Source organism: Epinephelus moara, chromosome 1 (genome assembly GCF_006386435.1).
Source record: "Epinephelus moara isolate mb chromosome 1, YSFRI_EMoa_1.0, whole genome shotgun sequence".
Classification (NCBI taxonomy): domain Eukaryota; kingdom Metazoa; phylum Chordata; class Actinopteri; order Perciformes; family Serranidae; genus Epinephelus; species Epinephelus moara.
Window position 1 is genome coordinate 45,057,383 of NC_065506.1, and position 17,509 is coordinate 45,074,891.

General features: G+C 41.4%; 1 protein-coding gene across 1 annotated transcript in view; it reads right to left on the minus strand.

Moving 5' to 3' along the window:
* The window catches only part of LOC126395229 (protein kinase C-binding protein NELL1-like), a 457,381-nt gene that overhangs the window by 277,301 nt on the left and 162,571 nt on the right, over positions 1 to 17,509 (minus strand). Inside the window, exons 6-7 of the mRNA XM_050052536.1 lie at positions 8,501 to 8,573; positions 5,042 to 5,124 (exon numbers count right to left, since the gene is read on the minus strand). Coding sequence (XP_049908493.1) covers positions 5,042 to 5,124; positions 8,501 to 8,573 — 156 coding nt within the window. The remainder of the gene's footprint in view (positions 1 to 5,041; positions 5,125 to 8,500; positions 8,574 to 17,509) is intronic.

Here is a 17,509-nt window from a genome sequence, read left to right on the forward strand (position 1 = left end):
ATGGAGGAGAATGTTTAACGATTATGCATCATTTATTTATATAGCTATCCTGGGTACATGGCTTCTTAAAGCTTGCTCTGCTGTGAAAACCAAGGATCCTTAAAATGCTTACTTCCCATTAGCTTAGAAAAGCAGCCTTTGTGATGATTCATTTTTCAGATGAATTGTTTCTTTATTTGTAGGATAAGCGCAATAATGTCTGGAAGATTCGGCATGCTCAGAGGTGAACGAGGAGCCTGAATGTGGCAGGGAAATTTACAGTTTTGGGGCCCGGAGAGAGTTGTTTTCACAGGGCCCAGAGTATCTAACAGCATGAAGGAGGAGTTTATTTGAAAATTAAACTAGAATTACCACCTTGCGGTTGTGTGCCTCCACGCACCCGTCAAGTTGCATTTACAGTTCCCATCCTTGCCTGTGAAAACATGGATCCTTCACACACATCTTCCCCCCGACAACACAGATGATGTATACAATCAGCTCATTGCAATTTCAAGGTGGGCATCCAAGATTAGCGTCACCAATTCAGTTTCTGACCAAATGTCTCCCCCTCTGTTCCTGAGATCCGACGCTGAGTGATGGCCAGAAAAGTGTTTTTGCAGAACACTATGGTGTCACAAGGAAGATGAACTTTGACCCTGGACATTTGTGTGTAACTTTGTCATACTTAGCGAATTAATTATTTAGTTATGGCCCGAAGCATGTTTTTGAGGCCACAGTAACCTTGACCTTTATCCTTTGACTACCAAAGTCTAATCAGATCATTGTTGAATCCAAGTGGATGTTTCTGCCAAATTTGAAGAAATTCCCTCTCGGTGTTCTTGAGATATTGCATTCAAAAGAATGAGATGGACACAAGGTCACAGTGACCTTGACCTTTGGCCACCAAAATCTAACCAGTTCATCATTGAGTCCAAGTAAATTTGTGCCGAATTTGAAGAAATTCCCTCAAGTTATTTGTGAGATATTGCATTCACAAGGATGACATAGATGCAAGGTCACAGTGACCTTGACCTTTGACCACCGACCTTTGACCACCAAAATCTAATCAGTTCATTGCTGAGTCCAACTAGATGTTTGTGCTAAATCTGAAGAAACTACCTCAAGGTGAGATATGGCGTTCACAATACTGAGACAGACAAGGTTACAGTGACCTTTTACCTATGACCAACAAAAATCTAATCAGTTCATCTTTGAGGCTAAGTGGACATTTGTGCCAAATCTGAATAAATCCTGTCACAGCCCCAGCTACACTGTGGGCGGAGGCATAAAAATGACAAAATCTGAAAATGACTCACCGAACAATTGACAATTTACAAATATTTATGGTCAGTTCACCCATAATTTCTACTAACCTCTAGCAGCATCTAGCCATGCAGACAGTTTGGGTTTTATATTTAGTTTTCAGATAAAGCATCTGTCTCTGACCTTGCTGTCAGCTGTTTTTATTGGGACTAATTCTTCAGTGAAAAGTAGTTTAAAAACTGTCGACAGAGAGGTCTGTGGATAATCCAGATTAGCGGGACACTGATTCTAGAAGGAGATGTTTGCTGTTGATTTTAAAAATGTGATTTTTTTCCATGCTATGTGCACCATAATCAAAATGCCTCAGTTTTCACCTCTACACAAACTATTCAAATGGCTAAAAACAATGGCTTAAATGCATACTTGGGGTGAACTAACCCTTTAAAGAGGAAAGGAAATATTGGCTTGATATCAGTGCTGATACTTCATGCTGTGGTATCATAAAAAGTGGTACTGAGCTATGTCTAGTACATCTTTTGGCATAATGGTTGTGCTTCCTCTCACAACCACGCAGGTATAATACATGCAAATGCTGCCACGCTTATCCACACAGAGCAGAGCGTATTGTCATCTCACCTCGCCTTGACACCCCACATCACACACTCAGCACAGAGCAATTATTCACCTCATGCTGAATTCCTCAATTCTCTACAGCATAAAGGCAGAAAGCCATTTAACGCTGGAGGTGACTGCATCCTCCCTGCTGTGACTCATATGAGCAATGAGGTCAGGCGGCAATAGGTCGAGGTGTGTTCATGTGAAGGAGGATGAGTTGACACAGCGGTAGGGCTAATGTTCTTCATTTCACCCTTATTTACACCCAAAATTATTCTATAGCTTTCTCGTCCGCCCGCTGAGATGTCCTTGCTTCATTCACTCTCACCTGATAGCACTCACTCGTGCACACAGAAGCACGCACTCAATCACGTACACACCCGTTCACACACATACTGTGGTTATGCAGATGTTTAGTCTTAGAAATGGTTCAAGCTCTCCCCCATGGCTCCGCTGCAGAATGCATGGCACCTGTTAGCCTCCTGTTGTGCCAATGCAGTCTCCATTTCCAGACACCTTTCTGAACCCTGGGTGTATCTGGCCCTCCTGTGTGCTTATTTGTGTGTGTGCTGCCAAAAATTCCTAACCTCTAGCATCTGACATTCATTAAAATGACAGTAGCATCCAGGCAGGAAAATAAATATCATAATATACATAATTCTAATGAGATATATACAGCAGTTATTTCGCTTATTGTCCCACTTCTGCACATGCTACAACATTAAGGATGTAGCTGCTTGGTAACAGTAAGTGAAGGTCAGTATTATAAATGTCTGACCTATATTTACTAATAATGCAATTCTCATAAATAAAATATCTTAATCCCATAATTAAACGAGCAGTGATATGTAATCAAAATTACAAGGTTAGATTTTTTAAAACCCTGGTGGGGGACAGCAGAGGACATATGAGGGACATACTGCCATAACAATAGTTACAGACGCACAAACTAAGCAAAACATAGGCAACAACTAGGCAAAAAATATTACATAACCTTGAAAATGGCATTAACACGTTTATACTCTTTGCTGATGATATGGTTCTGATGGTTTAATTAGGCTGTGACCTCCAGCATGCACTGAGGCGGTCTGCAGCTGAGTGCGAATCTGTTGGGGATGAGAGTCAATACCTCCAAGACTGAAGCAATGGTTCTCTGTTGGAAAACGGTGGATTGCCCTCTCTGGCTTGGAAGTGAGTTACTGCCTCAAGCAAAGGTCCTGTTCATGAATGAGGGTAAAACGGAGCACGAGATGGACAGGCAGATTGGTGCACTGTCAGCAGTGTTGCAGGCACTGTACTAGCTCATTATGGTGTAGAGGGAGCTGGGCCAGAAGGCAAAGCTCTTGTTTTAGCAGTCCACTTATGTTATGACCCTCACCTATGGTCATGAGCTTTGGGTAGTGACCGAAAGAATGGGTTCATCAATACAAGGTTTTCCTACATTGGGCGGCAGGACTCAGCCTTAGAGACAGGGTGGGGAGCTCAGGCATCCGGAGGGACCTCGGAGTAGAGATGAGCTCCTTCAAGTTGAAAGGGTGGTTAGGGCATCTGGACAAGAAGCCTCTTGGACGCCTCCCACTGGATGTTTTCCTGGGCACAACCAACTGGTAGGAAGCCCCAGGGAAGACACTGAACATGCTGGAGGGATTTTTTGTCTCAGCTGGCCTGGGAACATTTCAGGATCCCCCAGGAGGAGATGGAAAATGTTGCTGGGAAGAGGGAAGTTTGGAATGCCTTACTTAGCCTTAGCCTGTAAGTCTACCTGTGACCGACCGACTAACTCCATTGCAAAATGGATTGCTATGGGGGCGTCGGTGGCTTAGTGGATAGAGCAGGCGCCCCATGTACAAGGCTATTGCCGCACGGGTTTGATTCCAGCCTGTTGCCCTTTGCTGCATGTCACTCCCTCTCTCTCTCCCCACTTCAAACTTTTTCTTTCCTGTCGATTTAAGTCAAAATATGCCCAAAAAAATATCTTTAAAAAAAATGGATTGCTATGGACTGCAGCCCAGTTTCGGTGGTAGAGGACAGGCGGACAATTGCGTCCAAAATCCAGCAGCTTAACTACGATACATCTGCCAAAATGTATTTGAACTGAAGTACTTTCATAGCAAGTTGATGTATATGATTAATTTAGATGAATTAATCACAGAGCATATAATTAATTAAATTTTTTTTTAAATCGTTTGACAGCCCTCGTATTCACCCAGCAGCAAAACTTCTTCAATTCATGGTTTGGTTGTAGTTCCTAGACAACTGAGCAAACTGAACCTGAATCTGCTGATGAGGTCCATGTAACACCGTCAAAAGCTCCAGAACAAGTAGGTCAGAGGAAGTTGTGCTGAGGTTGCTTTGTCGACTGTTAAGCTCAACTCTGCTTTACTGTCAATACTTTTCCTCCATAATCGAGTACTTGACATTTTTGAGGAGCTTTAATGCATGCAGTTATACTTTCCTCTGTTGTTGTGATGCAAATATTTATTCAAAGTGAAAACTGTCCCATTGTTTCATAACTCTAATGAAACAACTGCAAACTGCAAAAAACAAAACCATGAAAAAAATAATAACTTCGGGGACCAAGTAATTGTCTGTTTACTGTTCCCTCTTACACATTAATATCTTTTCAGTTTTTTTTTTCCTGTGCGTCTTTTAAAACCACTTCAATCGACGCTCACAATAATAACTGACAGAATAATCATATTTTCTAAAGACAGATTAAGGTGCGTGTTCATTTTGTTTTCGTTTCCCAACAATAACTTGTATCTTTTTTGGGCACCGTCTTGTTGAAATTAAACAAAACTGAGATACTGACTTTAGAGGAGAAAGAACAATGAGTTTCATTGAAGGCAGCAAGGAAATCAAAGGATTCAGCTGTCTCTGGCTGCAGTGGAGAAGGAAGTTATTTATTCCTTTTCATTTATTTATTTATTTGTGTGTCAGCGACAAGCGGGAAACAAAGGTATTAGTGGTTCTTTTAACTGGATACTTTTATTTAACACTGACATGGTTCCTAACATTTTGCAGATTCAGTGTTTTTTCTTTTATCTGCAAAGACTACTAAACATTTCTGACACGGATAAATCTAGTTCTGCAGTACATTAGGAATTCTTCTACACTGTTATACAGTCTGGTGAGCTGCTGCTGCTGGTAGATTTTTGTGTGGGAGGTCGCTCTTTGCTCTTACCTTCAGGGTCATCTTGGCCAGCAGCTCCTGAAGGTCCATGATGCCTTGCACCAGGCTCAGGAAATCGCTGCAGGTCGGACAGGCTCAACGGAGGAAAAGGAAAGCACCGCAACAGAGAAGAAAAAGAGAGGAAGAGAAAGAGGGAAGCATTTAGATATGAGATAATATTTCAATCAGTGAAGTTAGGGTTCACATGCATGTCCATCCAGACTCATACAATATGTCGTGAAGATAGTGAAGGAATTTAATAAACGATACTAACTGTATTTTTGGTGAAATTGAAGTTACCATTATAATGACGTGTGTGTGTTCACTTGGAGACTATTTTTTACAGAGAAGCACGGACAGGGTTCCCACACAGTTTTACCAAGAATTTCCAAAACTTCAAAACCACAAAATATTTTACCCCATTTCAAGGAGTTTATTCTAGTAGTTTAAAAAACAGCCTGGACCCCTCTTTGACAACTAGTGAAGTAGAGTGCAATTCCAATTCCAATTTCCACATGTGGAAACGTATGCACACTCCCCACAAATAAATTTGGCCCATATTCCGCTCTGCACCAAAATGTCAAAAGTTGAATGCAGAGCCTCCATCCAGTGTGGCTAGTGTCTGCCTCTCTTGAGCCATGCATTATAGTTGTCGCTCCATAGCCATGCATTATAAAACACACACTTCCCAGACATTTGTGAATAAGCAAACTCGTAGTGCTTACTAGTTGTTCTCGAATGTTAGACATTCCCACCGTGAACCACTGTCATGCAGCTATCCTAAGTGCTATACATATATATTAGGCAACTGGACTTGCTTAAGTTTCTTGCCAAGAGGCTTTTTTAGTTCTAACTGACTGGTGGGGAGTTGCAGGCCTTAAACCCTGTGTGGGTGTGAACCCTTACCAAGTTGATGAGTTGAGTCTCGCGCGAGTTGCCATGTAACACAGCATGACTGCAGGGCAGGCTAACTGACCACGGTGAGAAATTATGCTATAAAAGTGGAGTAAATTACGTCTTTTCATGTCAGTTTTGCATGCCGCGGCTTCAGGGCACTTAGATTACGACGGACGAGTTGTTCTGACGTTTTTGAAATGCATTAGCAGAGTTTTATTACATTTTCAAAATGTGGGTTCCATGCACTTCAAGTATAGCTGTTATTCTGGCTAGCTGTTATCCTCCGATACCCTGAACGAGTTTTGCGGATTAAAAACCTACACTGGACTTCTTGTCGGCATCAGGGTCAGTAAGTACTGTCTGTATTTTCATTCTAAAGTGTCCATTTCCTTTAAGGTCACATGTGAGTCATTGACCCAAGCAGCCATCATGTGTGTTGTTAGATTTGTATCTTGGAGAAACAAAACAACCACTCCGCAAACACATGGTACAGCACAGGAGAGCCAGCTCCTCAGGTCAAGACTCGGCTGTCCACTTACATCTATAGAAGGGAAAATCCCTAGAGGACAGAAACATTCACATCTTGGCCAGAGAAGACAGATGGTTTGAAAGCGGCGTGCAAGAAGCTATCTACGTCAACCTGGAACGACCATCGTCAAACAGAGGAGGTGGCCTGTGACACTTAGGATGACCATGACCTGGATGACTAAGAATCTTTACCAACACATCTTCACATGGCGATGTATATCAGTGATACTAGAGACATTTCAACGGTAATGCAGTGCAGCACCAGAGGAAGGAACAATATTTCACATTATGTTAAACATGTTTTAGGATTTTTTGACACAATGTATATTCAAAACTTTTTTAAAACATCCTGTTAATTCCAAACCATTTCCACACCTGGAAAACCGTTTCCTAATTTCATAACTTTTCCAGAAATTTCATGAGTATGCGAATCCTGTACAGAGGACTGACGGAATGCTTCGTCAAATGGTGCAACAACCATCACCTGAAGCTCAATATCAACATAACCAATGAGCTTGTGGTGGACTACCAGAGGAGCAGGATAGGACACAGAACTGCAGCCATGACAGTAAACGATGCTTCAAATGTGGAAGCTGCTGTAAAGACGCTTTAAATTCTAAAACCTGGATGCTGAGTTATGGCGTTGAATAATGGCCAGAGTGTTTTTGCAGAACATTATGGAGTCACGGCGAAGCTGATCTTTGACCATTTGGACAGACATTTGAGTGACATTTTGCTATAACTGGCATATGAATCCTTGAGTTACAGCCAAAAGTGGACGTTTGTGCCAAATTTAAGTTATGTCTCTCCAGGTGCAGTGTTGGAATGTTGTAACTCTATTAAACAGATGATAGTAGTGTTTATCACTGATAAAGGTTAGAAGGCTCCTGCAACACCGACTAGTGAGTTTAAAATGCCATTTGTTTCTTCTTATACAGTGACGTGTATGTAAGCTGACTTTGTCATCAGGGGGTGGAGGGGATGGTGGATGGCGAGACATTCAGGCAAGATGGCTGCCAAGCCGCAGACCACTGTTTGAGACCAATAACAACAACCCTGGTTTTCATTAGCGAGACATTGTGGCATATTCAGCGACGTTTATGCCCCCAAACGTAGGTTTTTAATCATAAACATGATCTCTCCCTCAGCATAACCTAGTGTTTTTAATCTGCCAAAACGTAACCACACATTAATCACAGCCTTGTTGAAATGTTGCCAACAGCTGTTTAAACAGCATTATGACAGTACAGGAGGAGCTTTCTAACCAATATCTATAAGGCTGAAAACCACTACTGATGTCTATATAATAGAGTGATAACTTTAGAAATGGTCCCAGGCGTTCTTGAAATATCATGTTCATAAGACTGTGATAGACATGAGGTCACAGTGACCTTGACCTTTGACCACCAAAATCTAATCAGTTCATCCTAAAGTCCAAGTGGATGTTTTTCCCAAATTTGAGGAAATTCCCTTCAGGCATTCCTGAGATATCACATTGACAAGGGATGCACGGATGGAGGAATAAGTCGAAAACATAAAGCCCCCGGCCATGGCTGTGGCCAAAGGCATACAAAAAGTATTTGGACACTGCTCATGTCAGCCCGCAGCAAACAACATGGAAGCCTCGTACATCTGTTTACTCTTTGTCTTAGGCTTGTGCCTGTTGTTAGTATCAATAATAAAGCGACAAGGTGTGATTACATGCCTTATTGATCAGTAACAGAGACAGTGGCACAGCGGTGGCCTTGTATCTTAATCTGTTTGACAGTAAACAGATGGAGAAACAAGGCGAGGAGAGAGGAGTCTGCACTGAATCTAAATCACAGCAAAATGAAGATCGCTGGAGTAGAGGAAGCTGATAAAATGGAGGGAGCTTTGTCTATGATCAGCGGGGAGAGGTCACCACCAGCTGACACATACTGTAGCTCATTACAGTCCGGTTTTATAATGGCACGCAGTAATGGAGAGTGTTCTTTTTTTCTTTCTACTTCTACTCTCAGAGTGTTTTCAGAGCACTGTGTATAACTGTGTCATCATGATACTTACTGCGGTTAAGGTTTGGACACTGTGTAATGTAGCCGTTGGGAGCGAAAATCAACTTCACATCCTGGATAATGCCCTGGAAACACAGAGGGAGGGGTGGAGGGAAAGGACAGAAAGAGTCAATGATACACATGGATTGGTAAGAACATGATGATATCTCTTTGGACCAAAAACATGACAATACAAATGCTGCTATTTTCCGTATTTACACTTACTATTTTGAGTGCATGAGTGCATTCACACTGACAAATATGGCAAAAATGCAGTGCACTGCGAGTACCTGGATGGTGTACTCACGATGATCAAAAAGTTGAGTGTGGAGCGCTGGACACTTTTTACTCTCAATGGTTGCCATTTTGGCTACATAGCAGAATGAAAGGGACCACTGAACTTGTAAAAATGGTGGCCGAGGAAGCTGCAGTGGTTGCTTTGGTGAACAAGCCAGCAGATACTTTAGCAGGTGCTGTGAAATGTTGCCGGTAATAGACTTTGCGATGACCAATGACTGTACATACAGATGGACAATGGGTCTTTACTTCCTCCCACTGTACAAAATGAAGCCAAAATATCCCAGATACAGCTACAAAATATGTTGCGCTGCTGATGTCATTTGGAGCCAGAAACCAGGCAGCAGTGATCTCCATGATATAAAGTTTCCATCCAAACACCCCTCCGAACAATTCTGAGCAGCGCCATTGATCATGAGCACACCGATTGGCACACACAGCTGCCAATCATAACGTCATCAAGCATCAAATAACTAATTAAAACCAAACTTGTACACAAATAGGAATGATAGCTGCCTAAAACTGCAGAAACCATCGTTGGGAAAAAATCATTTTGAGTTTTTAGTTTGGCCCATGTCCCATCCACTAACATAGAGGGGGCGGGGTTTAAGACCTTTACTGCAGCCAGCCACCAGGGGGCGATTGAGAGTTTTAGACCTCAATTTTGGGGAGCTAACATTTCCTCCATCTCCAGTATAGTGATGACAATGGCATTGAAGAAGAAAAATAATTTGAAGAAGAAAGTGTACTACATGGAGGTGTACTAAAAAGTGCCCTTAAAATTAATTGTTTTTTAATTGTAGATACACGGCAGGTGCGCTCAAACGCCAGAGCGCCCTGAGATCAACTGAGTTCAACTTTTGGAATGTAGCAGGTGATGTCATGTGACAAGGACCAACCAATCACAGCCGACAGATATCTTTCCCTTCTTTCATAAATATCAGTCTGTGCTAAAAACGGAAAAGTCAATCATGTTAGTGCAGGGCTACCCAGAGCTTTTCACCTGTCCCACGAACGATAGGCCCACAGCTCCTGGAAGAAGATCAGCTCTGCACTCACATTTTCAGGTAAACAGGCTATGATACAACCTCAGACACAACCTGCTGCCGCACTCTTGAAAGCTCTTACAGAAAAGGCACAAGAGTAGCACTCAGCGCCTGACCTTGCGTTTTCCAGGCAGTTCAAGACACGGCATGTGTACAGCAACGCCAGCAGCTCTGCAATGCTAATCAACTGATGTTTAGCAGGTATAATATTTACCATGTTCACCATCTTAGATTAGCATATTAGCATGCTAACATTTACTGTTATTTATACACAGCAAAATGTGATTTACAAACACAAATCCCTTTCAGAAAAAGTGAACTAAAATAAAAACTTAGCCTAATATCATGGAGGTCTTGACTTCTAGAAAAATAGAAATCAGCAGCTCCTAAAAAAAATTAAATAACCACATATGTACTTTTATCCGCAGCTTCTCTCTTGGCCAGAACAGCAATGGATTTGATCACAGAGCAGAAAGTGCTTATATGTAAGAAATGGTGAAAAACCACCACAGCAGAATGATTAAAAAACACCCACCGCAGTAGTATGCATACAGAGTGCATTCCTAACGGGACTGAAGCAAATGTACTTCACATGTAGGCAGAAGTAGATGGCCTGTACCGACACAGTTCTCTCCTTTAACGGAATGTCAATCACTCTGAATGACAGGCTCCATAGGTGCAGGGCTGGTAAATAGAGAGCTTCATGATGACCACAGAGAACAATCTCAGAGAAAAAACAGCCGCCCTCTGTAATGGAAAACTGAACTTGTAAAACACTGGGGTGCCCACACACACTTACACACACACACGAGGGGGTAATATAATTTCACCATTCCTTCGAAGTGGCTACTGAAAACATGCTGGAAGGACATTAGAATTCCCGACCTCAAGCACAGTTGGCATCAACTCGTCTCTGCTTTATGTGTATGTGAAATCCATTTACAGTGCATTTGGCTGGCCTGGAGGCAAGCAACACCTGCCTCCATTTCAAACACAGACACAGAGAGAGGGAGCCTTGAAGGCGAACAGGCTTGCAGCACAGATTGAGAACAAACACACTCACACTCACACACACACACACACACACACACACACACACACACACACACACACACACACAGAAAGAGGCTGTGTGAGCAGTGGATGGTGAAGAAGAGATTGTCAGTGTCACTCAGAATGAAAATGAGGGTGTAGATCACAGATGTCTGTCCCAGTGGTGTAATATAGGGGCCCTGACCACACATCACTGTCAATGATCAGTAGGTAATTTGAACTGAAGTCATAAAATCTCTCTCTCTCTCACAAACACACACACACACTCAGGCAGAAACATGCATGCCTCTGCCAAAGCCTATGGCAGATATGCCTCAATAGCACTATTCAGGAATAATGTTCCATGCTCCCTTGGTAAGACGAGACCAATTACACAGCTGCATTTCAAGTCTTATACCGTACAGTTAGAACAGTGACGGATTTTCTATTGTTTAGTCTCTACACAACAGAACATTGGATTTGACATGAATGGGGTAAAAGTGCTGACTTCCAGCTTTGGAGCTGCACTAATCAATATTTTCATAACAACAGTGTAATAAAGGACTACGTTTAATATGAAAGAGGCCGTTGGAAGTGATGAAACCACAGAGAATTATCAGCAACTCTGCAGCTGTACAGAGATTTTTTTTTTTAGCCTCTTTTAACTCATAGTCTGGGCTTTTGCTGTTTGGTTCAGTCTCTCTACTTTCATCAGGAGGCAGCTGCTTTTAGCATACCTGTAAATCTGATGTATGGTAACAGCTTGGACCAAACTGCAGATAGACAAACTCAGTGACCAGCTAAATAAGCAAGCAGCTACAATAAAAGGCCAGTTATTTGTTTTTCTAAGGACCTGGTAAAGACAAGGGCGAAGGTTTTCTTTCAACATTGAGGAGAACATACTGAGTGTGTGGTCTCAGGGTCCTGCCCCAGAAAATTTTGAGCATCAGACACTTAATTTCTGGTAAATTTGTATGCATCAATTTATGGCAGAGAGTCTTTATTTCTGTTAAAGAGAGCACAACATTCAGACGACAGGTGACAATTCAAATGATCAAAATATAAAGGAACTAGTCAATACCCATTGAGTGCACAGTTGCTCATGTACAGTTTCACATGGTGTGTGTTTGGGATACAGGTCATAGGAAATTGCAGATTAAATAGCCAAGTGAACCCATTAAGAAGAGCAATGTGTTCAGACAGAGTTTTTGTGAATTTGATAGTACGATTGCTTTATTAAAAGTACAGTAGATTGACCACGTCAGTGAGACACAGATAAGATATCATACAGTGAACCTCACTGTATGATATCTTATCTGTGTCTCACACATACAGTATTGCTTTCAAATATTTATGCTCCTGGAGATCATCTTTTCACATTAACTGTTATATTTACATCAATGACACATTTATTCATTTTAATTAAATTATAAATCCCTTACACTTTAATGGCTCATATGTGTTTCAGTAAGATTTCTGCTCATGTCCAAAATTTTCTACATATTCAAAACACATCCCACACATCTGTGCTCTCTGGGATTTCAAGAACAAAGTCTTAATATTCCCAGAGTAAAATGGTAATTCAATGAGAATAAATGCATAATACTTCAATAAAAAATCTAGCTGCTATATTGTCTGCTGCGCATTACGTTGTGAAGTGGTGCAGGAATGAGTCCTAAAACCCAGAAATGAGTTCCACTCCTGGTTTATTTGTCGTGAAGTCAGTGGGTTTTCTGAATGGGTTTTTGGTGAGGTGCCTGAAATAAGGTCTTTGATTAAGAGACATTTTGTTCTATGACATAAAATATGTCAGTAAATACCCCACTTGTGAATTTTTAGATGTCTTATAAAAGGCTAGATAGGATAGAAGTGGCTAAATAAGACGAGAGAGTGTCGTCACCTTGAGCATGGCTTTACAGCATCGTTGTGGTGGCAACGTTAGCGATTGCATTTACGCTCCAAAAATCATAAAAGTGGTGTTAATTTTGAAGATTATCTTGCTGAACAAAATGTGTTAATGATGGACTGGCATCAACTTTTGTTTTCCACAAAGCCTATTTTCTGCAATAATCCAAAATCCAAAGAAATCCCATTGGCTATTTAATGAGGGAACTGGAGTAACGCTTAACTTCCTTGTTGGTCTACAAAAAAAGGTCATCGCTGCAGCACTCCATAGCTGTGCTGATATGGTAGAATCCCATTCAGACCATCTCACAGAGACATTACCCGATTTGTGACTCTGGATGAGACAAAGGTTAGGGAAGCTGCTGTGCGCTGCTCTTCGCTTCGAATCGGGCATAAATCTCACCATTGTGTGGCTTATTGTCCACAAGAATGTTCACTTAACCACCGCAGAGAAAGTGCATCTTAAAGTTGCTTCCCCGGGTTTTACAGTGAGAAGCACATGCAGGAACACAAAGCTACCGGTCAGAGGACAGTAGCCACACTGCAGTCCAAACTTTTTACAAGTCTGAATCACTATAGGCTACAATGGCCTATGAGCTTTCAGAACATGCTAAAACATGCTGAGAGAACCGAGCGAACAAACACTAGAAACTATTCTCATCCAGTAGAAAATGAGGGAGTTAACTCTTTGTAGAGCTGATGGAAATGATATTTGATTTAAACGCATATGCAGTTAATAGTGGTGAGGACAATTTTAGGTTATCAGAGAAGTAGGGACATATCCCCACTGTCTCGACCATAGGTTACGCCCATGTGTAGAGACCAAACCAGAGCTAAAAGAGAGTGAATATAGGACTCTGCAGGTGGACAGACATGACTTCAAATGTAGGCTAATGCCTGGTACACACTACATGACATTTCTGTCCATTCTGACACTCACTATGTCAGATTATGTGATTGTGGAGTCATTAAATCGTGCCGTGACTTTGCTGACAGACATGACACACTACACGATGGTCCACACCAATCATCCCCAGTCGTCTTTCACGACGTGTGTGATGTCACGGGGTTATTCTTGTCCTATTTTTATTACTTTTACTATTATTTCAGTCACTGTGTCTGTTCATGTGCCAGCTGAAGTTCTAGCAGATGGGTGGAGCTACATTTGAAGCACCGTACGCAAACATGCAAGTCACTGAATCCTCCACAACAAGCAAATGTTTCACAATAAAAGCCTTTTTAGAAAATAAAGAGATTCTCTCAACCGAAGTTATAAGAGACTTTTAATTTGAAACAGATACAGGAAGTGTTGAGTTTGAAAAGTTAACCAGTGCAGCTTTAAGGAGGTTTCAGGGTGTTCAGATTCACACAGTGTGTCACTGGTGATCTTTTTTATATACTGCAGCCGCACAATCTAATTTTAGGATGATTTAAGGATGTACATACTAGGGCTGTAGTCAACCAAAGAAAATCTTGGTCGACAAAAGTCGCACATAATCGTCAACTAATCAGTTAGTCATGGGGAAAAAAAATCTGTACGTTATTTTTACTTCTGCGGTGGTGTGTCTCTGTCACTCTGCAGTTACACCTCCAAAACACTAGTCGGCGGTGGAGGACTGTGTTAAGTGCTGTAAAGTTTAGTTCAAATCAAACTTTATTTATATAGTTGATTCATAACACACATTAAACACACATTACACATGGCTTAATAGAGACAATATCAAACACAAATACGCAAACTGGCTTCACTATAAATCACAGAACTGACAGACAAACACTTGTCTTTATCTGGACACATTTCCCCCACCAATACAACATGCTAACGTTATTAGCACAAGCCAATGGCATTTTACATTGTATAAATTAGCCTAGCATCTAGAGATCTTTTCCTCTTCTCATGTAAAAGCAGGGACAACAGCAACATGTAACAAAGGTAACGGCACATAATTTGGCTCCATTACAACTCACAACATTCACCGACAAAACAACTGTCTTATACTAAACACGTTTTCCAAGCAAATACAACATGCTAACGTTATTAGCGCCAGCCTATGGCATTTTACATTGTATAAATTAGCCTAACGATGAGCAGAGATTTCCTCTGCTCTCATGAAGCCAGGATAAATCACACACACGACTTAAAATGCTATTTTAGTGGAGGCTTTACTGTCGTCACAATTTATTGTTTCTTATCTGTGAAATTAAAGTAAATACAAGCTTCGTTTCCACTGAGGGAAATGGTTTCAGCTTACAGAAACAGACAGGAGGCACTGTTGCCAACTCCTCAGTAAGAAAAGTAGCTATTGGCTGTCCTAAAAGTTGCTAGAAGTCGCTAAATGACGTCATCGCCTGGCTGCTGTAGGAGAGAGGAATAACGTCGTGGGAGAGACAAAAACTGAGTAAAAAAACACCCTGAATATGTTTAGAACTACAAATGAACCTTCTTTCAGTGATTTATATTAGACAAAGAAAATTTTACATTTACATCCTGCCCTGACTGTAAACCAGGCCAGCGGCGGTTCTGCGCATGCGCAATTCACTTGCAGTCTGGACGTGGAGGGGTTAACATCTCCCGCTCTGACTGCAGCTGGGAGGGAGGACTGGGCCGTCTGTGAGTGCTTTGGGGTGAGGGAAGGGCCCACGGTAGCATCCGCTGCTCGTTAAGAAGAATAAGAATGATACGTGCTCTCACAACAGAGTCTCCAGAAGTCTTCAGTAACATCAGAAAAAGTCGCTAGATTTGTCGCTAGTCGCTTTTTTGAAAAAGAGTCGCTAGAGGGGTCTGAAAAGTCGCTAAATATAGCGTGAGGATGGGCGAGTTCAACTTTCTGTCAACAACGGGGGTGTTTTCAAAACACCCCCATTTTCGCAGGAAATAATGGATTAATCCTGGAAAGCTGTTGATGTAGCACTTTTCTCCTCATGAAAGTAACACGGCAATTATTTGACCAATGAGAATTTGGTCGGATAAGAGCATAGCGACCAAATAATCACTAGTCGACCAGGAGACTACAGCCCTACATACAGACAAGATGACAAGGTTGTTCTCATGGCCAAACATTTTATTGTCTGTCCAAGTGATTGTGAGTGTCCTCCAAACATATATTGTATATACCAGCCCACTGAGGGGCCATATATAAAAAGGGCTGCAGTTCCCACTCTGTTCATCTGATGTGGATGTGAATATATTCAAATTAAAGCTGAATGTCAGCACTTTAACTTCATTGTTTTGTCACAAAGCCAATGTGCTGAAGTAAAGTGAAAAAGCAATAACACAAAATGTGTCACTTTTTAAATACTTACAGATGGCATTGTTGTTTTGACTAAATGCAAAACAAAAAGTGTGTGTGTGTGTGTGTGTGTGTGTGTGTGTGTGTGTGTGTGTGTGTGTGTGTTATACATTTGTATTAAAAACAGATGTCACACTGTTAAAAAGATGAAAAAGTAGATGAGATTAGGATTGGGTTAAGGTTTGTTTATGACTCATGCTGGGGAGAGTAAATGAATACAGTGCATGTGTGTGTGTGTGTGTGTGTGTGTGTGTGTGTGCGGTTGGGCGGGGGGTTGTGTGTGTGTGTGTGATGTTTATGCATCATTTGTGTCTGCGTGTCCCCAAACATTCACGAGTTCACTCACCGTTACTGCTGATAAAATTACCTTCACTTTACTTGTCTGCTGGCTCGTACAGTCATAATTCCCAGTTAGCTTGTTTATTATAGCAATAATAGGCCGGGCATATTTGGCCAGCACTTTGCCTCCAGGCAACACTGACAGAGGTTTAATATGCTGGGTAAAGTTTTGTCTTGTGATTATATGTTCTCGATTTGATCATGCAGAACATGACCTTTCCTTGGTCTAAACTTAACCTCCACCTGCGGTTCATCTCCCCAGACAACACCAGCGTCAACAACACTCATTAACAAGTGTGAGAGACAGAAGGCAGATGAACAGAGAGAGATAAAGAGAGGTGATAATGATGACTATCTCTCCAACGAATTTACTTATTCACATCTTTGTATTCTTTTTTTACAGAGACCAGTTAATTCCATATAATACATAATGTTCTGATGGACAGTAATGATTTAGCTCTGCTTGCGTGCAACATACTTTGACCTCTGTGTTGGTGATGGATTGTGAGAATAGACTGAAGTGTCTGTTCATTTATAACCCATTAAGTTATTTATATTCTTTTAGTCCTTAAGGGTCCACCGATAAAAAGTGTTTTCACAATTGAATCCAAATGGGTATTGTGTAAACAGGATAAAGTGGTGTTGTGTCAGTATTCCAGGTGCTGTGAAACGATTGCCATAACTCTCTATCTCTCGGATGCGCTGTCTGTCAGAGCTAGATCAAATGAATGATTCCTAAATAATATGTTATCTGAAGCCTAATTAAATTATACAACTAATATCTTATCTTACTATATAATGACGAAAACTCTGTCTGTGTGTCTGTTCAACGTTTTTCTCCTCACTGACTTGGTCAATCCATGTGAAATTTGGCACAGTGGTAGAGGGTCATGGGAGGATGCCAATGAAGCAATATTACATCAATTGGCCAAAGGGGGGCGCTATAGCAGCCGTTTGAAATTGCAAACTTTGAATGGGCATATCTCATGCCCCATATGTCGTAGAGACATGAAACTTTGCACAGAGATGCCTCTCCTCATGAGGCACATATTTGCCTCAAGAACCCATAACTTCCGCTTATATAGATTTTCCGCCATTTTGAATTTTTTGAAA